We start from the raw sequence: 25,915 nt of genomic DNA, 5'->3' as shown, positions 1-25,915 counted from the left end.
CAATAATTGCTGCCTTTTCCATGTCAATTGAAAACAGAGGGTAAGACACAGGCCTACACACACCTGCCTGTGGAGCTCTGGCGTTCTCTCTATTGGGAAAGCAAATCCTTTTTTCCTAATTTTTGTCTCCTCTCTTTTAACCAGGGGAAGTCTCACTGCAGAGGAATCTCTCTAAGAACCTTCTTCAGTGAGAAACTCCATCAAATGCCTGCAGGAAACCCAGGTCAGTGACGTCAAGTATATTGCTGGGATCATCGCTGTCCTCTATTCATTCACAAGGTGAGACTGTGGATCATGTTCATATTATAATTGTATGTCATGGAGTCTTCTGAGAAGGAAAATCACAGTGAAGCACCCTTCTACTTGGGAGCACCAGCTCTGATATGTGATGTGGCAGCAGTAGGCAGCCACTGCCAATGTTTATAATCAGCTCGGGAGGTGTTGATTTTTCTGCTTTCACCTGGCTTCACCATCTTTTAAATCCTGAGACGCAAGCTGGTTTGTATGAACAGCCTTTTCAATACAAAAACAAAACAAAACAACATCAAAAACCACATAATTTTACAAAAGCTCATGATATTAATCAAGGTAGTGTTATTAATCAAGTTAATGTTACCCACTCACATTGCCATTCAGTACTCTTAAGAGACTTTCCTCAGTGCTTTCCTTTCTTACAATGATTTTCAGTCTGCTTGGGTTCTGCCTCTTCCCACAGCTCCCCACTGGCTGTTAATTCTGGAGCTATGGGAAATGCTTTGTCAGGGAGAGTCGGAAAGGGCCTATTCATAGCAAAACACAATTTTAAAAATATTCTTCAGCTCCCTTTCCCTATTCCCTCTAGTTACAGGAAATGTGTTGGTGCCTGCTATAAGGGTTTGTGCATGTTTTGCCTCTCCCTTTAAGTTTCATCATCCAATATACTGCATGACTAAATTGTCTTAGGTATTAATGATCTGGAAAAGGTTGTTTTGCTGGGTTCTGATTTCAGGCACCACATTGTATTCTGGTGTGACAGTATGCTTGTTCTCCATGTTATTTACTTGTTAACATCAGTGTAATTAATGGAAATGTATACTAAAAACTCAAGTTACACGGACTTTTTCCAGGAGCATTTTTCCCCTGCAACAGGCAGACCCTCACATACAGCAACCGTACTGGATATTCCTTCATGTTCTGGCTGTGAGTTTGCCAGGTACCACTGAGAGAAATATTTGAAGAGCCAAAGTCAGGTTGTCTCGGGGCAGATGAATTTCTAACACTTCACTTGTCCCTGTGAGGAATTTGGTTAAGACTCTGCTTTTTCCAAGCCATTTCTTTCTCTCTGCATTTTGAGTAAGTATAGGTGACAAGAAACAAACAAACAAACAAACAAAAAGATATATGAGAGCAACAGTCTAGTGACAGCGGCAGCAAAACGATTACAGATCTTATTCTGTGCTCTGTCTTAGATGGAGTAAGCAGGCAGTGTGCTGAAAAAGCCCCAAAATACCATTTTTTGTAGAGCATGCTGGTACTTCTCCTGTGTGAGTCAGCTGAAAATCTCCTGATTCTTTTGCTTTGTTTTCCTCCCAGGCTGTACAGCAAAGTTGATGACAAAATGCCATCCCTGCTTACTGCAGCTCTCCACTGCCTGTTTCTACTGGTCACAGCATGTTGCCATACATCACAGGCCTCAAACTTTGACCCAATCACCCAATATGTAGTGAGTATCCTACCCCAGACCCATCGGTTTTCATTTGGTTTCTGCTTGTAGCTGCCATCATTCTCCTTCACACCCACAAAACCTTAAAGGAAGTCATTACAAGGTCAGGTGGGGAAACTGAACCCAGGGAACCTCTCCAGTGTGTAAAATGGATGGAAAATCCAGGAACTGGGCTCTTCTTGCTTTCCAGTCTTAAAGCTGCCCCAGAAAGAGCTGAGCAACACTTCTAGTCTCTCTCTTGTGTTGGTGTACAAGGGATTTAGATTTCTGCCCCCTGGGCTAAGCCTAGGTACCAGCAATGTGGGTGCTGCTCCTGGATAGGGTTCTAGGCAGCCTGGAAGCATCATGTTGACACAACTAGTTCAGGCACAGAGGTTCTTACAGGTAAGTGGCACGACTTGTATTTAGATGTTGCACTTCTCAGGCTTCACTTCAGTTTCCCAGATTTTCCATAATCTTCCTCACATACCTCTTTTGCCCCATCAATTACCTGAAATATGGAAATCTGTTTTGTGCTTTGTCCTGTGTACACGTGCGGTAACAGATTCTGCACAAAGAGTCCCTAATATAGAGGGCAAAAGAGGAACAGAAAACAAAGGGATTGACCAAATGGGAGTTAATATAGTCTGTTGAAGAAAACTAGTCTAAAAATCATCAACTCTTGATCAATGATAATTGTTATTACACCAGAAAATGCTTTGTCTTCTACATTCTAAATCCTATCAAGCCAAAACAGATTCTAACTTTAGTGTTCAGCCTCTAACATCATAGGGACATTAGCTCTGATGGACTGACCAGAATTCAACCTGCTTTTTTGAGCAAGTTGAGAAAAGGCAAAGAGAGGTGAAGATGAAGGTGGAAGCTCTTTATATTGCTACTATCCCCTCCCTTGGCAAAACAAGACAAAGCTTGTTGCAGAAGCCCTGTCTGCCCTATGGCGGATTAATAGTGACCAAGTATCTTGTTTGCTCTGTTTCTTCTAACTGTTTCCAGCTCAGAGCACTTGGGCATTTTTATGAGCAACATAAATAAAGAGCAACACCTTATTATTTTTTAACATCATTGAGCCATGCTACACCCTGCAAATGAGTCATTATTTACTGGTGTGAAATATGTGAAGTATCTAACAGCAGGGTGCCTAACAGCCCTGCAGTTGTTTGGGAGAGTAATTAAAAAGGGAAACCACTGAGCCCAAACATGGAGGAAGACACGGATTGCAGTGGGCTTTCTGTAAGGTCTGACTGTGGTGAAAGGCAATGCCTCTGGCATCACAAAACTGCCAGCACACCTTGGGATATTCACTGCCAGCACAACCGCGATACGCAGCCCAGCTCTAATCACACACCAGATGGTTCCTTGATGTGAAAGGATGACTCAAGAACTGCCAAGCTATTCACCCTTTCTGTAAATAAAGATTTCAGTAGGGCTTAAGAAACTGAGAAAGCTGCAAATTTCCTGCGTACATCTTGGCTCGTTCTTTAGCTTTTCGTGATAACAGCAGTGCCAATGTATTTTTAAGGCAAGATTAAAAAAATAAGTAGGTCTGCATCTCGCTTGGCCGCACCCTGCATGAACCCAGTCATACTGAAATTGCGTCACCACGTCCCTATTCAACTGTGTGTTACCCATGACTTTTTGACCTGACACCTGAGCTGGAGCAGGGACATTTCTAAATGCTAAAGCTTCACTTCAGCTTTATATATATATATATATACATATATATATATATTATTTTTTTTTCACAGAGCTTCACTCTGTTTTTTCCACAGATTGATGGTGAGCTGGGAGGGGAAAGCGTCCACTCAGAGCTGCAAAGGGAGAAGCCAAATGGTATGTGCATATGGGTGTGGTAATGGAGTATGTTTCTGGTAAGCCAAGGGTGAAATCACTACTGGGGACAGGTGCTGAACTGTATGCAGTAAGGGGAGGTAGTAAAGACACAAACAAAAGAAGTGGAAAATTCTGTCTGGTCATAGCTTGAAATAAATGAGCCCAGGTTCTATGCAAGATGAAATTCAAGGTGTAGAAAAAAAAAAAAAAAAAACGAAAAAAAAAAAACTCTTAGCAGGACAGGTCACAAGATAATCCTGTGTGGCTTCAGTTCATCGTTGACAACCTATCTGCCTGCTGACTCAAGGGAGAGGAGGGATGAGACAGCTTTTCTCTGTATATATTATACCATTTATATTGGCTTCCTATTGCTGTGAGACCAAAGAAATCTGACTTTTGTCAGACAAGCAGGAGATAAAACTCATGCAGGATATATGCTGAGTAGGAAGTTTCCCCAAACAGAATGCCACACTATGCTACTGTTGCAACAGAGAGTCTAAATGCCAAACTAGAAGCCACTGATTTATAATTTGCCCTCACGCACAGCTTTGCAGTCTCATGCTATTTCTCTTTCAGTGCTGTTTTTCTACCATCCGCCTCTGGAGTACACCGTTGACATTGAAATAATTCTTATGAATCCAGATTTCTTCTCGCTAGTCACACAGTATTACAAATGCCATAATCTTCAAATTTCAACAAATATTTCAGGTCTAGAAATGAGCATTTCAAGCATCAACATTACCGCAGGTGGGTTGGTTGTTTATTTTTCTATTCTGGCTGACATGCTTGTTTGCCAGCATGTGGTCTCTCCCAGTTTTAATATCTATCACACTTAGAAACCAGCAAAACTGTCTCTGTTGCCCACTGAAACACCCAGTGAGCCCAAAACTCTAGCACACGACACTATGTTTTGTTATCTGCATCCCACCACTCCTCTTTACATAATGTTGGCATTAGGATTAGCCCTGAATGCTTTTCTTTTGCTAAGGAAGGGACAGAGCCAAAGGAAGCCTGAGCCAAAGAATTCTGCTCCAGTTTGTATAACAAGCAGTCTGAGTTACTTTCGAGTTTCAGGAAGCTGTGACAAAGGTTATCAGACTGTTTACTTCCCTCTGACTGGCATTCGGAGTGTAAATCACTGTAAGAGGCTCCTCTGACCCTGCTAGAGGCAGGCTGTCTGAGCCGCAGTCTTTTACAGATATAACTCACTAAATGTATTCTTACAGGGCAAAATATCAGACAGGTTTTATTACCTGATTTGTGGCTGTGAAGCGTCACGTCCAAGTGACTAATACAGCAGAGGATATATGAACACACCAAGCATTTACAACATCAAAGGAGGAGGTTTTGTACCTTCTTTTCACTGACACAAGAAGCAGTGAAAGGAAGCGTTCTCAAAGCAACAGAGAAACTGATCTTTCAAAGCTTGAGGGTCGCATGCGATGTGTGAAAATCACTTTGTTAATAACTTGCTCTGCTTTGGCAATAATGTCGCCCTCTCTTATGCAGCATCTGTCAGGATACAGTCAGAATGACACAGCATCTCACTAGCCACCGGGCCTATGAACGACCATTACATAGATTTGAAGGATGTTTTAAATGATTTAAATTAGATTTAAATGTCTATACATTTGCTTTAAGTCCAGGTACTATAGAAGTATCCAGTCTTAAGACTATCATAGGACCTTGGACAATATGCCAGCTCAATTTTTTGGATCAGGTCTCACACTTCTATTCAATTACTTAAAAATAATTTATCAGACTCCTTGTTGTACCGGTCTGGTTCCCATTTCTGGTTAGTCAGCTAAGATTGTTGCAGTAAGATTTGCAAGGCCTCAGATCATCATCCTTACATCATTCAATTGAACTCACAAGAAAGGCAACATTTATTTGAGACCACTAGCATAAAGATACAGCAGGGTAAATACATATCATGCAATGCCTTATGCCATTACATGTCGATACATTTACCACTCTTACAGTATTTCTCTGTCTGACACTAGTTTGTCCGCCCAGTGGTGAGAACGTGAGCTGTTGTTATTGTGAAGATGGAGTGTACAATGACTCGAAAGCCTGCCCTCCTGTCACCCTACCATCCAAACAGTCCTGTGGCTATATCAAGGATATGCCCTTCTACAGGATCCACTGTGAGCCTGAGCCTTACATTGGAGGTAAGGAGAAATAATGCTGAACCTCAGCATTGTACAACCCATGTGGTGCTTAGAAGCTGGTATAGTGTTAAAGGTGTGATAAATCAGCACCTCATCTGGCTAACGCACTGCCTATGCATGTGGAAAGTCTGTAGAGATGCTCTGGATCTCACTTCTCTCTGTGATGTGGGGCCATCCTGATGCAAGTACTTGCAGATGCATAGTGCCATGCTGGAGCCCCAGCTCCTGCAATCCTTCACATGCCTCTTGAGGAACTTCAGTTTCCACTGAGCAAAGACAGTTTCACCTCCTCAGATTTTCAACAAAGGAATTCACAAATGTGACCAAAGTGTGTCATATATCTTCCTCCACTGCATGGTATGGGCATGTCCTTAAGCAGACCCAGCTTAGAAAGTTGCAGTAGCTTTCTAAGCATTTTATTTTCACTTCTTCCTGTTCATGGATCTTCACTCAGAATATCACCTTCCCACAGTCATCAAGGATTTTTTCCATTAATTTCAGTGAAGCACAGGAGGAGACTCATCAAAGTGTAATCTTTGCTATGTATAAGTTAAGTATCTAGTCAAAGTCATTCATATAAACTCCCTCTATAACTGGAGCAATGTAGTGATTCAATCACTGTAGGAAAACTATCACCTTTTGAATATATCACCTTCTGGTGACAGGCTACAGACTAAGTGAGTCTACAGCTTTGCATTAACTGGAGAGGGACTCTAGATATTCAGCAGATTCCAAACATCTAAATTAGATACAGAAAGTTAAGATAATCTTAAATTTCCTATCATACAGACAAGTCTTGGCAAGTAGTAAGATTTAGGCTTAGGGTTCAGTTAAAAGACAAAGCTAAGAAAATACTTTGTAATTGTTGCTTTTGATTATTTTCTGCATTTACTTTTACGCTTTTCCTTACAGACCCACATCGTACGGGAGAGCCTGTTGATATTCATATGTCAGTCATACTTGACGAAGTCTTTTCTGAAAATCTCAGGAATTCTTCTTCAGAATTATACAAAAAATACAAAGATGACTTTGAAAAAGCGGTAATGACTTTAGTTTTCCATCCATGAGGGCACAAAGTCCTCTAAGAAATACAGTATTTACCCTAAGTCTTAGCATCTTATTTGTAACTATCACTGCCTCAGTGCAGAGCTGTGAAGTAAGCGGGACCGGTAGCTACAACAGGGGCCAAAGCTCACCTCCCCTGAAAAGCAATGACAAAATTTCCTCTCATTTTAATATGCAGGAGGACAGAGAAGTATTTAGAAACCATTTGCATCAAAAGCATGAAAAAAAATCACATTATTGGTCCCTGGTTAAATCCACACAAGTGCATACAGAATGAAACCATCAACACAAATTTATCCCTGTGACAGTAGGAAGAGCACCAGGCCCATCCTGTCAGATATTCTGTATGCTATTCCTCATATCAATGTTGAAAGGAGAGCTCCCTATTTTAAGCATGCTAGAGTGATATACTGAGGGCTCATGCCATATAATATGTTTTTCTTTACAGTTTCTTCAGAGCTACGCATGCTTATCAGGCTTTCTATCAGTAACAGTAACTGGTTTCAGGTAAGTAAGCAATTTAATTTTTTTTCTGGAAGATAAAAATCTTTCTGTCTGATCTCCATGAGGAGATACAGGTCAGCAAAAGCTACATTCACTTCGATTAGAACCCATGCGCAGTATGCACATACTAAATGGTAGTGTAATACCTGCACAGGAAAGCCCAACTACTAGCATGAAAACAGGACTGTGGGTAAAATTCAATATTGTGCAAAAGTCCAAGAAACATAGTAATTCTCAAGATGGGTCAAATCCTTTTTGAATTCCACCCAAAAGGGGGAAAGTGTTTAAATAAACCTATCAGCATCTCCCAAACCATCAGGAAAATGAATTAGTAAGTTGATTCCGGATTGGACCTGGATAAAAGAGATATTACTTAGGTCCACACAAATTTAAATGCCTTTTAGGGTTTCCAGTTTAAATTAGGACAGCAGACCAAGGAGATGTCACATAAATGTGTTTTTGCTTTGGGAAAAGCTGTCAACCTTCTTGTATGCCAGAGCAAATCCCGAGTCATAATAGGAGCCTTCATGGGTTTCACACCTTCCAAGCCATGCAAGATGGGTCTCACAACATGGAAATACACTAGTATGCAAGGCTGATAATTTATGCTGCTTCTCTCATTCTGCTATTTGTTCAGGCCTGGAAGTGTCTCTGTGAACTACGAAGTAAAAGCAAGAGCAGTGACCTTCAGTGAGATAGACAATTCCAACAAACTTATACCAAAATTTCTAGATCCATTGTACCATCTAATACCCAGCTCCTTCACAACAGAAATAACTAGTAAGTTTAAAGCTCTCTCAGTATTTCCTTTCAACCTTTTTTTTTTTTTTTGTGGTATTGCTAGCCTGAACCATGTAACCACCTTATATTGCTGATTTTTCAATACCGGACCTTCAAAAACTACATACTTCTCTGTCTGTTTCTTTTCCTCCTGTGCCACCAAAGCTTTGGACTTCCATGAGATGGCCTTGCACACAGTACAAGGACTACTCAGAGGGCTACTTTAACCTGTTTGCTTCTCCTCCCAGTTTATCTACACAAAAAGCAGAAGTGGTGATAACATTTCTGGCTGTCTGCATAGAATCTTCTGGGGTCTTTGGCTGACAAAGACAGTAGAAGAATACGTTGTGGGAAAATGTCATATCTAGTATCAGAGATGGTGCCCTGCAACTGATGCTGAGTGTGTATTAGTTGCAAAGCACCTAGGATTCCCACAAGATGAAAGACACCATATAGATGTTGACATGACAATAATGCAGAACATTGCTCTTTGTCTTCCCAGATCAGACAAACTCCACTGTAAGTCCTGCGGACATTTTTGAAGGGGATACAGTAACACTGATGTGTGAGATAAATGCAGAGTCTGGGAATGCGAGCTGGTATCACTTCAATCAGACCATCTCAGACAGCTCCCGGCATTTGCTGGAGGCAGAATTTACAACTGGAATATCAAGATCAACTCTTAAGATTACCAACATTACAATGGAGGATTCTGGTATGATTTTCTATCATTAAAACAGCAAATGCAGATCTCTAGTGTGGCTAATTCTACAAAAAACAGATGAATGCAGTTACTGCATTTCCCTAGAGTAAACATGAAAAATACACTGTCCCTCATAATTTTCCTGTTTTGAGTTTTGGTTGGTTTTCTGTAACTAACTACCTACTGACTGGCAATGCCAGTAAGGTGTAAAAAGGCTGAAGTGACTGTATAGGCCTGGATATTCCCAGTGTCAGGCTTCACTGTCATATCACAGGAGTGGTTACACAGATGTGAAGCCTTCTCCTCCTTTGCATGTGGTAACTGAGGTTGTGGTTGAATTTTTTCCTTGAAGGTCCTCATCCTCTTTGCAAACATAAGCTAACTAATACGAGTTTGGAGTTACAGTTTTTCATGTGTTCATGTTTAGAGCTTTTTGAAAATCAAAAAAAAAAAGGTTAAGTTGGTGGCATTGTGCTAGGGATAGTTGCTGGGGAAATTTTCATGTATTATCAGAGATTTGACTCAAGCTCCCACTCAGTTCATCTTTTTGGGTCATAAATTCTACTTTCAGCTTCAGAAAGGGTAGCCTTTGGGCACATCTTTGGGCACACATACGGGAGATAGGAGCTGTGGGCTCCAAATGGCCTTGGGCTAAGGACGCCCTGAACCTTGGCGCCTCCATTCCTATTAAAGTGGTCTACTCAGTAGGCTATCCCAATGGGAAGGGGTACCCATGTACCTAAAATACAGAGGAAATTTGGGGCTGATAGCCCACTTCAAAAGGAAGCCTGGATGCATCCAGGAGACAAGTGCCTAAGAAAGAGGTGATTCTCCCATTATATTTAGCATTGGTGCAGCCTCACCTTGACTACTGCATGCAGTTCTGGGCTCCACAACATAAAAAGGATGTTAAGGTCCTTGAATGCATCCAGAGGAGGGCAATGAAGCTGGTAAAAGGGCTGGAAGGCATGTCCTGTGAGGAAAGGCTGAGGACATGTGGCTTGTCCAGTCTGGAGAAGAGGAGGCTGAGAGGCCGCGTCAGTGCTCTCTGCAGCCTCCTGAGGAGGGGAATGGAGAGGGAGGTGCCGGCCTCTGCTCCCTGGCTGGGATTTAAGAAAAATTTCTTTCCTGTGAGGGAGGTCAAAGACTGGAACAGGCTTTGTGGTTCAGGCTTTGTGGTCAACAGGTGGTTGATGCCCCATGGCTGTCAGTGCTCAACAGGCATTTAGACAACACCATCAGTAATAGGCTTTAACTTGGGCAGCCCTGAAGTGGTCAGGCAGCTGGACTTGATGATCTTTGTAGGCCCCTGCCACAAGAACTATTCCATTCTAGTCTAGTCTGGTCCAAAGTGGCCAATAAATAGTCAGCTCTATTTGGCAATACCTTCTGAGAAGCATAGATGCCCACGCTCAGATTACCAGATGCTGTAGAGTCCACCTTGGGCACCAAAATCTCGCCCATTCTGTGTAGGAACATTTTGCAGTCAATCTGTGTTCTTACATATGACGTATTGCTGGTACCTGGACTCTGGGCAATACTCAGATCACCAAGCACCAGCTCAGCTAGATTTTAAGGACCTCAGTCCCAGAGCCCTGTTCTCTTCTCAAGTGCCCATCGATACTGAAGCTGCCTAGTCTGAATACATTTGGCACCAGGAGACTGCAGAGAACCTCCTATAGAGAGACTGTAGATGACCTCAGGGCACATTTTGATAAGCAAAGGGAAGAGCCACTGCAGAGCTGGGACACGTGAAAAGTAGATGTAAAGTAGCTCTCAGTTCATAACTCCAAATGTAGCGGAAACAACGGCAAAATGTGTTCTCAATGCTAAAATATTGTCTATGCTTTACAGGTTCCTATACGTGTGTTTTCTCAAACGTCAGTGACCATTACAAGCTGATATACAAAGACACACAAGACATCACAGTATCTTCACTAAGCATCACTTCATACTCAAACGACACAAAAATTAGCTGCAAGAGTCCTGACATTCAAGCAACAAGAACCTTGCTGTTCTGTTGTTTACACATATACTCAACATCAATTAGGAGTGACTGGAAGTTAAATGGAACAAGCGTTGCTACAGGTAAGATTAACAAAATATTGTCTTTCACCTGCTAGGTTTGTTTGTTCTTCAGAGAACTCCCCCTGCTGGCAGCAGGTACTCCAAAGGCCAAGTCCAACATGAATACAGGGTATGCTCCAAAGTGGGTGCCAGGTAACAAACAGTGGGATTCTGGGTGTCTCCATGCAGTGCGCAGACATTGATGCTCAAAACTGTGCCATCTTGGTTGGAAACAGCTGCCTAGACCAGCATCACACTGACTTTTTCCAAAACGCTTACTTCTGCATTCTCCGTCAGCTGTGCTTTCAAAGACAGTGGTGAAATCCTTGCCTGCTGTAAGAAGCTGTTTTGCCCTTGATTCCCTGTGGTTAGGCTTTCCCAAAGTAACTTTCTACCTGATTTACTTACCGTATTTCCTAGATATCGCAGATAATGAGGCCAGGCTGAACCAGAATAGCCTTAATTTTGGCTTATCCTGAGGTTTCCTAGCAATGTTGTGGCTCTTGGTTAGATAACTTTTGGTGTAGGTGCCCAGCACAGTGCTGAGAGCAAGGCTTCAGGCCTTTGGAGACCATGGTGAGTGTTGCCAGAGTAAAGGATGTGAGTGGACTTCAGCACTGATGAGTTAAAAGTTCCACACTGTGAAAGGCTGCATACAAACCTACAAGGTTTTCCTTAGCTAGTGTGACTGCTTGTGATTTTCAGAGCCTAGGTGTCCTTGGACATCCACAGCCCTTCAAAGAACATTTATTTGTCTCTAGGAGTCTCCACTGCCAAAAATAACTGCACTGAATATGAGCTCAACATCACTGAATGCCTACCTGAGAAGTTGGGTACAGTGACGACATATACGTGTGAGTTCCTGAGTGGACATGGTGCCAGGACCAGTCAAAACATCAGAGTGACATACTTACGAACAGGTAAAAGTCAGGTAGCATGTAAGAGACCATCGGTGGCCTGTGTGGCACATGCCATTTGCAAACAAATGATTGTAACAAGCGACCCTCAGTAACATGATATTTATCTTGTGTTGTCTCAGACTATGTAAGAATATCTTCGAGTGTAAACACATCAGTTTCTGAGGGAAAGGGATTCAGCCTAACGTGCGAAGGTGATGTGAGCAATTATGACAGCATTATTTGGGAAATCCAGTCTGGAGATAAAATACAAACAGTAGAATGCGCTTCGTGCATCAGAACCAACAAATCCATAGCCACATCTGTGCTCTCAGTGAATCTTGCCACTCAGGACTGGAATGGTGAGTGAACATGGTTTGTATTGGCTACAAAGGCAACAAAATCTCTGCACCAGACCATTTACAGTATCTCTAGCCCAGCAAATCACTAAGATGCCTGACCATGGGTAATTAAATATATATATATATATATATATATATATACATGTATATATATATATAAATGTAAGAGTTAAAATTAAAGCTGCTGGAGGACAGCAAGACAATGCTGCCAGCACTGTACGTGTTCATTAACAGGGCTCAGGATCACGCAAAAGCTGAGGAGCACTTCTGTTGACTGGGAAATGTTTTTTGTGTCACTGCTTTCAGGCACCTACATCTGCACTTTCTCCAAGAAGTCTTCGAACACTTCTGCCAATGTGACTGTCAATATTATTCCCTTGCCTCTGAAGCAGAACATCTGGTTAGACCCCATTAAAACATCTATGAACTGCAAATTTCTACAACCCTTCAACTGCTGCATAAGCGCTAACACCATAGAAGATTATAATGTTACATTTGTGGTTCGAGAAAGAGCATTTCAAACTGGTAAGAATAAGATAAGCTTGCAGAATCACTAGCTGATTGGCCTAAAATCTGTGTTAACCTGTCTTAAACTTTCCATGCAGAAAAGAAAGAACATGGAAATTTCTTGTGCTACTCGTACAAACACAACGAAACAGAATGCACAAAACAAGAAAATCTAAAGGTATATTACAGGTTTGTTAACAGCATGAAACAGGAGGTCAAGAGTGAAAACATACAACTGAAGCTGATACCTGGTAAGAAAAAAGTCACTGTTTAAAGCTGGTAAAAGGAAATCCTGGTATCTTCGTTAAACCAGATGCCATGAGTTTTACCACTGGTGACACCTAACAGGAACAGTTTTTGTTAGCCAAGAATTTTTTTCTCCTTTTTGACAGGAAATTTTGGAATGTAGAGGAAAATACAAATTTTGCTGGCATTTTAAAAGCTAAAAAATCCAAAATGTTTTGTCTTCACTTATTGACAATGGTCCCAGCGTGTTCCCAGGCAGTTATAGTTCAGCCAGCCATCTTCTGTCCCTACCTCCCTCTGATGCAGCCTGCACCACCAAGCTTCATCTTCTGTGTTGCAGTGCGGTCATGCAGCTCCCAACCAGCACCAGTGATTTAGCGAGGGTAAAAGATCACATTGCCTCAGGAAGAAGTCATTTAACTCAGGAGGTCAGCTTGGGGGACAGCATATCTGCTTTAGCACAAGAATGACAGCCTCCATGAGGTATTGCAGAGACCAGGGCACACCAAGCTTCCGAGTCAGCTCTGCGGGAAGTACTGCATGATTAGAATTGAACATGGCTAAATCCAATTTTGATGCTTTGTTCTGGCCAGAGTTTGGCTATTTCAGCTCCTTATCATTAATTGGTAAGAAAGAAATGTTAGACACCCCCATACTACAGAAATTTTGTTTCTTCTACAGTAGTGGTGCCCAATGTTGAATCACCATATCTGGCTGGATTTCACTCTCTTAGGCAATAAATATGTAGACGCTCTATTTGCTTTCATCGGCAGCTACTGTGCCCAGTCAAAGCGAATTAGCAGACACATTGTTCATCAAAAATGTGCTAAGGCCACACTATCAAAGCTTTAATGAATTTCTAGTTTGTGCTACAGCAGAACGAACGGAGTCCCTTAACAGAATAAACTCACCCTCAGGCTAGAGATGGTCACAGATGTGCAGAGAATTTACAAAGTGGTCAATATAGTCCCAACTCCAACCCTGTTACGCAATGTAATCTAATGGACAAATCCTAAAACTTTAGGCATTGGTCTGGTGATTGGATTCAGTACTCAAAAACAAGGGGCTTTATCTAATTTTCTTTTTCATTTCATGAATCCAAAAACCTGGCTTGAGAATTTAAAATCTGGTGTTCTTTTCACCAGGTTTTGCCTCCTGCTTTTATTTGAGTTGTAAAAGCTTTTGAGTCTGAAGCATCTTGTCACTAGTCCCAGACAGAATCAGCAAGCACTAAGGTACCTATAAATGAGGAACCGGTGTACGAGGTCCCAATAAAAGTTTCCTAACTCTCAAAAAAGATTCTGCTTAGGCCTTGGAAGAATATTTGAAGATATAAATTAATATTTCTGTACTATTCTTATTACAGAGAGCAGTAAAGTCTTGGAAGTTTTGGGGGGAAAAAAAAAACAACTTTCCAAGACATATACCCAATGTAAGGTCATAATTAATGAAGAGAGCAGGCTGAAATCCTAACTAACACAAAGAATTTTGAACTTCAATAGGTCACAGGTGTGATGAGAGGTAAATTATTCATCTCCATGCTTCTCAGTGTCTTTTTCTTGATACAGAGGACAAAACTTCCTGCTCAGAAAACAATGTTATTGGAGAGGAAGAGGACACATTAATAAAGCCATGCCCTTTGTTAAATAATACTTTTATCCGAGGCAATGAAATTTACAAGTGCTACAAACAATCATGGAAGCTGGAAAGGAATAACTGCGTGTCTGAACAAATAAACAGCCTTCTGATTAGAGCGGAGGTAACGTGTATGAGTTTTTCTGAGGCTGGGGAGAGGGGTTAGCTCTAGAGAGCAGATAGTTTTTGTTATTACTTAACCTCATCTAAAATGCCGGAAGTATTCAAAATACAAGTATTTAATTAAAACTGTATTTTAGGAGGTATAAAGAATGATTGGCTAAATCTACACAGGCCAGGCCCCTTTCTCCGTCCCAGCAGACATGTGGCACTGCATGGCCAACAGCCATACACATGAACACGGTCCTCAGACAAGGTGGTCTTATCCACAGCATCCTGCGGTAGCACTCCCTGGCCTTGGCTGTTCCCTGACCCGTGTTCAGGCACGGCCACAGTGGACGCTGGTGGGCACAAACCCAAAAATTGCCACAGAGCACACTAACAATGAGGCCGTATGGGCAACTGTGGGCTGCTGCCCCATCCCCAGCCCAGTCCCAGTTTAGCACATCATAGAATCACAGAATCGCAGAATGGTTTGGATTGGAAGGGACCTTAAAGATCATCTAATTCCAACCCCCAGACATGGGCAGGGACACCTCCTGCTAGGCCACAGCCCCTCAGCCACCACACTTCTCAGATAGGTGCTGGGTCCTGGTTTTCAGGCTAGGTGTCCTATCATAGTGCTCTTTGCTTCTACAGATCATCCAGAGTCACCCTTCTCTCAGTGAGGTTAGATAAGAACTTTTATCATTCTTTTTAGTAAATTAGAGCAAGGTCCCAAGCAGAGGTACAGTGACTCAATAATAACGTATTTTCTCAACCTGCTAGATTATTCCCTCACGGGGCTTGGGTCCAGGCCAACTATTTTGTCCCAGAAATTTCCAGGAGCAGTCTGGGAGTTAGCACAGACAAGAGATCATGCTCACTAGGCAGTTAGGATACCCTAACAGAGTTTAACAGTATGGCTAGAATGACTCTGGTTCTGTTTATTTTATTAGTATAGGTGTAGCCATTATGAAGGAGGATCAAGCTCCAGGCAAATTGCATACATATGATGCACTGTTATCTTCTGTTCCAGTCCTTGGTCAACAGTCCTGTGGCAAAAACAGACCTACCCATCTTTCTTCAGCAACTCCTGAATGAGACAGAACTCCAACAAAATGTCAATTCTTCTGCAAACCTAGCTGCAATTGTTAACATCCTGCATAATATCTCTGCCATCCCAGCAGATGCAAGCAAGTCCATTATCAAGGTAAGGTTTTATTTTAAGGCTTACCAATACTTATCAAGCCCTTCAGTCTCTTTTGTCAAAGAAGGTGATATTCTCCCTGAAGAACTTTCACAGTTAGTTAGTTTCAGGAACAGGAGGGAATTGAGGGAAGGAGGTGAAACAACCTCAAAGATGAAATGACAGCAAAGATACAGACGAGTTTATGAAGAGTCACAGTGATGAAGACTAGGAGCTAATGCATGAAAGAGAGAGTGCTGTACGCTTAGCAACTAGAAATGTTCTAGGAACCCTTAAATGTCTCTAGTATTCAAAGTTAGAGGAAAGGCCAAGGAATGACGGAGCAGAAGCAGGAGCAGAAAAAATTGAAGGGTTGAAATAAGGATAGGGAGAGTAAATTCCAGGTGCCATGATGAAGCAAGGAATATCAGTTGGATGTCACAACAAATGAATGGCAAAACATATCGTAGGACTGCTTGGAAGCCTTGGTTGTCAGGTATAGAGGAACAGCACTGCTCTTCTGAGAGCAGAAATGTACAAAGGGACTTGATGTTTTCTAGCTGGAGAACAATAAATGAGACAGAAAGAAAAGTCAAAACTAGCACAAAGGTTGAGACCTGGCAAAAAGGCTGGAAAAGAAAAAATATTGATATGTAAAGAAAAGCCAAGCCAAGCAAAATCTACTTTGGAAGCCTTGACTTGAAAGCAGGATATGCAGAGGATTAATAACTAAAGGTTTCATATGGACTGAGCAAAAGAAGAAAATGTTTGGCCATTTCAAAAGGCAATTCTAGAATGATGCAGAAATCATCAGAAGTAACAATTTGTATGGGATTTCAGTTACAACATTTTTCTTCCGTTTTTACAGGCCTTCTTCTCTACAGTGGACAATATTGTTAATGGTTCCAAAATGGAACTTTGGGCAGACCTGAATAATGAGAACGCACCCAGCAGTTCTCTTTTACTGAATTCAGTAGAAAGATTTTCTGAGAATCTCCAGCCAGTTAATAATACCTTTCCTAATGTCAGCACTAAAACCCTTGAGCTACAAGGTATGGTTGTCACAGAAAACAGGCACGCATACTATAATAAGGATTTCAACCAAGTAGGAAACCTCAATGCTAATGTGCTAATTGAGAAATCTGCGACTCTACCCCCAAATTCAACCATTGTCAGTGTGGCCTGCTCAGCAATTGGACAGATTTTGCCTAAGAATCATAGCACATACGTGAATAGCTTAGTGGTAATAACAACTCTGAGCTGCAAGAGACCCCAGAATTTCTATATTAATATGACCTTTCAAAAAGCAAACCCGTCTCTAACGATGCCGAAATGTGTCTTTTGGAACTTCAGCCTCAATGAAAACAGAGGAAAGTGGGATGATTATGGTTGCATACTGACAGAGGAAAAAGGCAACATCACTTGCTCCTGCAATCACTTGACATCATTCTCCATTTTGATGTCACCTTTAAAACTGCCTGCCAATCTTGTTGCAGATTATATTACCCACATTGGCCTGGCCATTTCAATCGTGAGTTTAGTGGTCTGCATTATAATTGAATCCTTAGTTTGGAAAAATATAACAAACAACACAACCTCCTACATGCGCCATGTCTGTATACTCAACATAGCTACGTCACTCCTAGTTGCTGACATTTGGTTCATTGTCAGTGCTTCCATCAGGGAGCAAAACACACAGAAAGAAAGAGAGATTTGTATTGTGGCCACCTTCTTCATCCATCTATTCTACCTGTGTGGCTTATTCTGGATGCTCAGCCTTGGCCTCATTCTTTTCTACAGATTGGTCTTCATCTTCCATAACACAAGTAAGACCATCCAGAAAGTAGTGGCATTCTGTCTGGGATATGGGTGCCCCTTTGTCTTTGCAGTTATTACAATTGCTGTCACACTGCCACAGAACAATTACACCAGAAAGAATCTCTGCTGGCTCAACTGGGATGACAGCAAAGCTGTCTTAGCCTTTATCATACCTGCCCTGGCTATTGTGGCCATGAATTTGTTCATCACCGGAGTTGTTATAATAAAAATACTGAGGCCAAACATTGGGGACAAGACCAATAAGCAGGAGAGAAAGATTTTGTTTCAAATCGGCAAAAGTCTGGCCATCTTGACACCGCTGTTAGGCCTCACCTGGGGATTTGGTATTGCCACCATCATCAAAAACAGCCACGAAGCTTTCCACATCCTCTTTGCTCTGCTCAATGCTTTGCAGGTGAGTTACACATATGCATGGTTTTGTTTCGTCTGTGACCATTTAACATGCAGTGACATTCTTGCAGTGCTGTGTTATGAGAAATAAAAACAGTTTGGGAAAGCTCAAGTTTGCCTTGTATGTCCTTAATCCCAAAGGGCTCTTTGGGAAACCCATTGCGGGAATTCAGAAGCATCTCTTATTCTAAGTTGCCTTAACAGATGTGCCTTATAGATAAATCTGGCATAGACATAACTTCTAATTTTGGCAGTAGCTTTGGGGAGAACTTCTATCCTGAAGATTAGGAAAATAGCCCTCTTATTTTCAAGTGGGCAAGCTTCAGCATGTCTGCTCTCATTTACAGTGCAACTGGAGGCATCACGTCATGCTCTTGCAGGTTCAAGTAATGAGGGAGTATAAACTGCCTGTAAATCAACAGAACCAGCTGAGCAGTACTAATATGAAAGAGAGGAACTGACTAAAATCCATGGTTGAGGATTTTCAGTCGGAGTTCAGAGTTTAAATAGACAGTATGGACAATGTTTGTGATACTGCAATTGAAAGGCTGGTGTTAAACATGTAATTTTCTGTCTCCCAGGGATTTTTCATTTTGGTGTTTGGGACTCTCTGGGACAAGAAGGTAAGAATTCAAACTATTTTTTATATTGTGTGACAGATATTGTTGGAATTTGAACACAATTGCTGTATTTACTAATTAATTTTTCTTTCTTGAACAAATAGATAACAGAAGCCCTGCTGAAGAGGAATTCTCTGTCCAGATGGAGTTCACAGCAAACAAAGGTTAGATGCTTGACCTAAGAGCATATTTCAACATTACTGTTGAATAGTCTAACATTCTCCAAGTGTCTTTTAAGTCTAATACACTTTATATTCTGAATTTACTAGAATTGGTCAGAGAAAGAGAAGAAATTAACAACACAAATATGAATATAACCCTTTTTTCAAAGTTCATTATTTCACCTATAATAATTGATCAAAAATTAGAAGGAGCTTGGTGGAGATTTGAGATAGAGCAGTATATAAAAACATACTGAATTCCATAAGAAATAAACCACAAAATGTACTAAAACTTTAAGTTATAAAACAGGAAAATTCAGTGGCATCATTATTTATTCACAACCTAAGATAAACACAAAAGGAACTTCTTGAGGCAGGTGCCCTTCAGCTGTAAGTAGGAACAGATGCAGATGTTGCCACCTGAACTTCTAAAAGAGGTGATAGGTAAACCCACACTTTATGCTGAGGACAGAAAATGGGAGGAAGAAACAATCTTTTGTCAAAATTGCGTCTATGTGCAACAAACAATCAGATTTCAATGAGCTAAAATTGCACAGAAATGAACACGGTTCTGTAACCAAGTGGCCTGGACACTCTCCTAGAAGAGGAAAGACTTGGGTCCCAAACCCAGCAAATTTTTGCATTTAATCCAAAATATTCACTGGCTAAAAAAGAGAAATAGTGTTGCAAATAGGGAATGGAAAGATCCTGTACGGCTGCTCTAGTCTCTGCAGATACTTTCTCTGGACCACTGTCTCTCACATTCCTCCCTGCATAGAAACAGAGCTCGAATGGAGGGACTGGAAATGCCTCTGCTCAGGATAGGCATTCATATTGAATGGGGAGACCAGTTCCACCCCTATCTTTAAAACAAAAAGAAAGGTTTGCACAGTGCCTCTGGAAAATGCCTGCTGAGTAAGCAGCCTTCAGATTATTACCCACTCCTGCTCTGTTGTGTGCATATCAATGATGTCACATCAAGAAGTCTGAGGTCTATCAAAAGATGGGAAGATAGCTAAAGGACTCAGGATCACAGATTGTGTTTTCCTCAATCCTGCCAGTAATGGGGAGAGATATGGAAAGAAAGAGGTGAGTACAGGTCTTCGATGGCTCCAGGACTGGTGCCTCTGACAGAGTTTTGGGTTTTATAACCATGGAAGAGTCTTTAAGACAAGAGGTCTGCTGCAGCCTGATGGGATCCAACTGTCTCGATGGCGAAAAAATTTCTTGTCTCACAACCTGGCAAGACAGATTGAAAAAGCTTTAAACGAGGATCAGTGGGGAAGAGGATACGATTAGAAACAGGTTAAGCCAAGGGATGGTACGGCACCATCGGAGGGTGGCAAGGCAAATGTGAACATCTACATCTGAAACGTTTGTACACCAACACGCACAGTATGAGGAACGAATGGGACAAACTGTAAGCTTTGGTCCTTTCCCAGAGCTATAATATCATCAGTATTAGTGAGACTTGGTGGAATGAGTCCCACAAATGGAGTGCTGAGATGGAGGGCTATCAGCTCTTCAGGAGGGTTAAGCAGGGCAGGCGAGGTGGTGTTGCATTGCATGTAAGGGAGAAATTAGATTGTACAGTTCTTGCAGTTAGTGGTGATGGAGTAGAGAGCCTATGGGTGAGGATTAAGGGGATGGATAGCAAATCAGACGTCTTTGTGGGTGTCTACTATTGACCGCCCACCTAGGACAACAGCATGGATGGGTTATTCTATAGGCAGCTAGGGGAAATCTTGGAATCGGTTGCTCTCCTTATGGGAGAATGTAATTTCTCAGGCATAAACTGAGAATATCATACTGCCACGACATCTGGCACATCAAGGCATCTTGTCATGTCATGATAAGACATGAAAGATGCAGTTTCTACCCAACATTTTTTTCATTTAGGATCCCCAGAATAATCCACCTAGCTTTTTTTAAACTAGTACTCCAAGTATTCCAGTGTTTTCTGCAGGATTATCTCAGGGAATTCACAGATAGGAGCATCTCCTAATGCATTTTTAAAGTGTTACTCCTTGCCTCTGCCTTGAAAATGACATCTGCTGGACGTGGTGCTGTTCCAGCTGTGGGAAAACTTCCTTTTTCGTAGGAAGCTGGTAGGAAAGAAGGAATAACTTGTATAACTATCATGAAGGATGGCAGTTGCTTCATTCCCTAATGGACATATCCAGCAGAATAAAGTAGAAAGAACAAGTTGTTAAGCCTTAAGTTGTTAAACCTCAGCTCTGAATTCCTTTGAAACGAAATCTCTCAGGGCAGACACTTCCACCTCAAGCTGACACTGTAGAAGCTGCCCCAGGCAGTGGGAGTTGGCCTATTCCCTTGGCAGTTCTGCTGAAAAGGAATAAATAAAGCACGATCAAAGTCTTTGATCAAATGTTTTAGATGTGATTAATTTACCTTCTTTCTCTACCATTTTATTATGTAGGTGACAAGGCACAAAATTGCCTAATTTCCCCCACCATAAACAGTCAGACTGAACAGAGAAAGACATGTTTTCTGTACTTTTTTTTTTTTTTTTTTTTTAACATAACCTCTTGCAGGAACGCCATTAAATTCTCAAACTATGCAAGATCCGAAAAAGAAACTGCTTTCAGCAGTAAAATCTCACTTTCTTCCTTCACAACTGGACTGTACAGAGCTGTATTCCAACGCCCTCTAGTGTGCAGAGTTAAATTTGCCTTTGATTATCTCAGCAGCTTTCAATGGCCTTCCCCAAGTACATAAATCTTAGCTTTACTGGCTACCTTAATGTATATACTCCCTAGGGTAAGGGACCGGAACGCTGTACTGTTTGGCATGGACAGACTCTGGAGCTTAAGCCATGTTCCCTGGCCAACTGTTAAAGACAGCCTGTTACTTTTTGTGTTGTTTATTTTTTTAAAGTTCCTATAAATCTCCTTCACTGCCATCATAAACATGCAAATGGGTGAACTCAATGCAAAACAGACATCTAACCTGTCCCCTGCCTGTACTACTGACCGGCTTTTAATTGTGGCCTTGTTCTTCCCTCATTACAGCTACAAAGAATGTTCTAGGCTTTTAACAAAAAAAAAAAAAAAAAAACACAATTTCTTTCTCACAGTCAACCTCTCTGATCTTGGTGACACCAATGTTCTCTATGGGCTACCCACTTTCAAGAACCTTCAACAACTTATGTGGCAAAACAGGTATGCGATAATAGATCTCTCCTACTGAACTACTAATAAGGTTTTGCCTGAGTTCCTACTCCCTGGGTCTGTCAGTCCCAATATCTATCAATCCGTCCACCCATCCGTAGATGGTATTTCATCTTCTAGTACAAAGGAACTGTAATAACACAAGTCATTGGAATCACTAGCATAATTGCTCATGATTGTAGCGTAATGCTAGCAGCATAACTGTCTAACACAAAAACATGAATTAGATGGTGGCATGTTTCACCAGTTCTAAATATATATATATATTATATAATTTGAGCTTAATTATATCACGATGCAGTGCTCCTCAGCTAAGTGTTCATGTACTCCTCACCACCTTGGACCTTGGAATTTTATCTCTTCGAAGGTTCCCCGGCAGCCATTCTATGGATGTCACCATTTCAGTTACGATTTTATTTTGCAAGAAGAATTGCTGAAAATGTACATAACTTTATTCCTGAAGGGTGACCTTTGAATCCAACCATTGCTCAGAGGAGATGGTGACATTCGGTCAAAGTGGGATTTAAAGGAAGTTAATGTAAACAAGCAGCTGTTTTTTAAGGGTCTGGTAATAGTCAGATACAGGAACAAGAAGTTAATCTCCAACTCTGCTACAGTGCAGTAAATTGACATCCTCACACTAACCAGATACAGAAGCCTCCCACCACAAAAATGACGTGTCTACAGCCGTCTCCCATGCTGCTGCCACCTACAGCTCCTGTATTATTAGCACTGTGCCATGACCTCTCTTTCATGCTCTCCTTCAGGGCTCTCTGCACCTGGGTCTTACTTTAGAGCCTTGTGGTCGCAGGAGGGAGGGAGATGGGATTCATTTCGGGAACATACGTTCTAGATGTACCCCAGTGCTTAAGGAGGACCACTAAGTCCCTCCACTTGTGTGAGCAGTAGTAATTTTACTGCTCTGTGGCACGATGCTCAGTTCAGGCTGCCATATTGTGGATGTGTCACCAAGCACACTGACTTCTGTGGTCACCAGCATTGCCGTAATCCAGAAATAGAAGCCAGTATGCTGGGTCATCAGGAAAGGTCTAACTGTCCTCACTCTGCAGTGCCAACATATCTCACACTGTCTGTCCTTCTGTCTAATCACTATGCTTTGTTTTGCAGGAAAATACACAGTATCTTCTTCAGAGCCATCCAGCTCTTCTGAAAACACTTCCAAGTCATATTCTTTGCTTAACTGAGGCACTGCAAATGCTAAACCATTTAACTGTGAAAGGAACTCTGCCCTTTCCAAGACACACACAAAAAGCGTCTGTGAGTTGTCAAGCAGTGGATTGCTTCCCATTGACTATACTGTGCCTTGGTGCATTCTTCTGGAATAATCCTTTCCGGTTAACATGTAAGGCAGGGAAGCTTTCTGAGGTGGAATTTTACAGCGACTGCCAATACCAGAAGAAATGACAAGACGTTTGAAGCTTGGAAGGATTAGAAGGCCTTCAAGTGCTGGTAAAGACATTGAAGAATCCTTGGCCTTGAAGAGGGTGCTTAGCACTGTGCAGTACTGAGCCATGAATCGCAGTGCTACACACAGCCGTTGTCCAGTGGTTTTTGCATTTCTCCTACCAAATCTCTTAATGATTCCAAAACCCTGTGTAGATAAACAAGTACCCCATAGCTTCTCAGCTACCCTCCTATTACGGTCTGGAAAGCTATCGGGTATAATGCTCTCTGATTTCTATTTAAGATTTCCTGGAGCCAAAGATTCAAAACTGAGAAGGCCTATTTCAGATCTTCACTTCTGACTCATAAAAAATGAAGACTGTGATGATTCCTGTGTGATTTTCTTTCAGATGGAATGTGCTCGAAGCTCTATGTGGCACTTTTTAAAGAAAAGAAAGCTTTATATCTGTAACTATAATTGTCTTTCCCTAGATGTAATGTGGTAAGAAAGAGAGGGTTGCTGCCCTCTGCCACAGAGGGTGATGCAATTATTAAGTGTTATGTATGCAAGGAGTCTCTTTTATAAAGTCTACTTTTGGGTCTCCTTCCAGAGGAGAATCACACTTGGAGGGCTCAGAGCCAATTCTGCAATGAATATAAACCAGCATGTGCCATGTAGAATGAAAGGTTTTATATAAATTATTGCTTTAATACTACATTTGTGGAATCAGTTATTTACAAGCCTGTACGCCTTTAAAGGCAGGATTCTTATTTCAAGTCGAGGACTATAAAATAGCCTGCAAAGTATTTGTAGTACACACAAATATCACAAAACTTACTGTAAAATACGACAGAGTCATAAAGACATAAATGTGAGGCCTGTATCAAGTATGACAGTCAGGTGGTACAGCCCCATATGCCCTATTTGGCTCATGGGGAACCAGGCCCAGGTTTACTGGTGGTGAACTCATTCCCAGGCCATTGGAATTGATCAGGATGGGAAACTTGTTGCCTACTGTTACAGACGTGTTATGGGCTGGTACAGGCAGGTGGTGAGGAATGAAGACAGCAAACAAGCATCAGTCAAGTGTATTACTTATACCAAAAGCAGTTTTTCATTTGAAGATGTTAGTTATTAACACTAAAACTAGAACGTAGTTAGAGACTAAAAGATATTTGAAAATCCAGAATCTCTTTGAAATGTATGGCCAATGGAAACTTGAAAGTCAGACCTCTGCATGTTTTTCCAAGCAAAATTTGCCTTTGGACAGCCATTCGATCTAAGCCACTCTGGAAGTAGCTTGTACAGTGCTGATCTGCTGCAGAAGCCATCCCCTCTCAGTGAGTCAATCAGCTTCTCATAAATTGCAAAATACAAGTCCCTGTAGACAGTACAGTCCCACCACACCTTATTTCTGCTGATGTTTCACCCCTGAGATTTCATCACATATCCCAAATTAGTCAAGCCTGGGTCTAGACTGTATGTGAATGAAAAATCAGGATGTGATGCTGAGCTGTGTGGCAATGAAATGGCGTCTTTCAAAGGTAAGGTCCTTGCCAGTGTTACAAAAACCACAACAATTTGTGAAAGAGAAATGGCTAAATTATCTGTGCCAGTCTTAAAGACGAGGGGCCAAGGTTTCACTTGTATCTATGCGTGGATCAAGGGAAATGGGGAGGAAATAAAGACTGGAAGTGAGTGCTGAATGGAGGAATAAAGGCAAACACACGGCAGCAATCACACTATCCCCCTCCTACCCACTCTCAGCAGCAAGAACCAGATGTCTGGCAAGGACAAGGTGGGTTCACCAACAGCTTGCGCACCTCAGGAATCTGGTATTTTGGTCAGATGGCTATTTTTGGTCAGCCAGCCCCATCCTTCATCCTGACTCCCCTTTGTCCTGATCAAAGCTCAACCCTCTCCGTACACACCCTCTTCTGAAGTGAGGGCTGCCATGGCACTTGTTTTCTGATAATTGCCATCACTCTTACCTCCTCCTGCTTAACCACAAGGCACTAAGATAAAGTGCTCTGTAACAAAAACCTACCAGGGTCATCTCATCTCCAGAATATGGGATCTCTCCCCTACCTTTTCTTGCAATGGATGAGGAACAGTCACCGCCTTGGCACCTTCCTCTGATTTATTCCAACTCAGGAAAAATAGTAAAGGATGGAATTGTGACATACAGGTTTCTGAGGAATAGACCTGCCTACTCCCACATTCTCTACTTAAGAGTTTTTGGACTGTGACATTTGTTGAACAACTCTTATGCCTCAAGCTCAGACTTCACCCTTCATTCCTTAAAGACTTTATGAACCTTCACAGAATCACAGAATGGTTACGGCTGAAAGAGACTGCTGAAGGTCATCTGGTCCAACACGCTGCTCAAACTGGGACACCCAGAGCAGGTTGCCCAGCACGGCATCCAGGTGGCTTTTGAAGATCTCCAGGGAAGAGACTACACAACCTCTCTGGGCAGCCCATGCCATTTCTCCATCACCTGCCCAGAACAGTTATTATACATATAGTTATTAGTTATTAGTTATTATATAT

The 25,915-nt window shown here is 41.7% G+C and overlaps 1 protein-coding gene across 1 annotated transcript in view; it reads left to right on the top strand.

The window, feature by feature from the left end:
- The window catches only part of ADGRF5 (adhesion G protein-coupled receptor F5), a 40,609-nt gene extending 14,861 nt beyond the window's left edge, over window positions 1-25,748 (top strand). Inside the window, exons 2-22 of the mRNA XM_040554319.1 lie at window positions 145-279; window positions 1,573-1,702; window positions 3,472-3,532; window positions 4,109-4,279; window positions 5,536-5,703; window positions 6,616-6,743; window positions 7,217-7,275; window positions 7,910-8,052; window positions 8,555-8,767; window positions 10,610-10,843; window positions 11,584-11,742; window positions 11,862-12,080; window positions 12,387-12,605; window positions 12,686-12,838; window positions 14,402-14,592; window positions 15,607-15,780; window positions 16,625-17,989; window positions 18,567-18,608; window positions 18,710-18,769; window positions 21,864-21,948; window positions 23,086-25,748. Of these exons, the coding sequence (XP_040410253.1) occupies window positions 1,598-1,702; window positions 3,472-3,532; window positions 4,109-4,279; window positions 5,536-5,703; window positions 6,616-6,743; window positions 7,217-7,275; window positions 7,910-8,052; window positions 8,555-8,767; window positions 10,610-10,843; window positions 11,584-11,742; window positions 11,862-12,080; window positions 12,387-12,605; window positions 12,686-12,838; window positions 14,402-14,592; window positions 15,607-15,780; window positions 16,625-17,989; window positions 18,567-18,608; window positions 18,710-18,769; window positions 21,864-21,948; window positions 23,086-23,162 (4,026 nt within the window). The 5' untranslated portion in view covers window positions 145-279; window positions 1,573-1,597 and the 3' untranslated portion in view covers window positions 23,163-25,748. The remainder of the gene's footprint in view (window positions 1-144; window positions 280-1,572; window positions 1,703-3,471; window positions 3,533-4,108; window positions 4,280-5,535; window positions 5,704-6,615; window positions 6,744-7,216; window positions 7,276-7,909; window positions 8,053-8,554; window positions 8,768-10,609; window positions 10,844-11,583; window positions 11,743-11,861; window positions 12,081-12,386; window positions 12,606-12,685; window positions 12,839-14,401; window positions 14,593-15,606; window positions 15,781-16,624; window positions 17,990-18,566; window positions 18,609-18,709; window positions 18,770-21,863; window positions 21,949-23,085) is intronic.
- The last annotated feature ends 167 nt before the right edge of the window (window positions 25,749-25,915 follow it).

Source organism: Cygnus olor, chromosome 3 (assembly GCF_009769625.2).
Source record: "Cygnus olor isolate bCygOlo1 chromosome 3, bCygOlo1.pri.v2, whole genome shotgun sequence".
Classification (NCBI taxonomy): Eukaryota; Metazoa; Chordata; class Aves; order Anseriformes; family Anatidae; genus Cygnus; species Cygnus olor.
The sequence above is the reverse complement of the archived record's forward strand: the minus strand, read 5'-3'. Positions and strand labels throughout refer to the sequence as shown.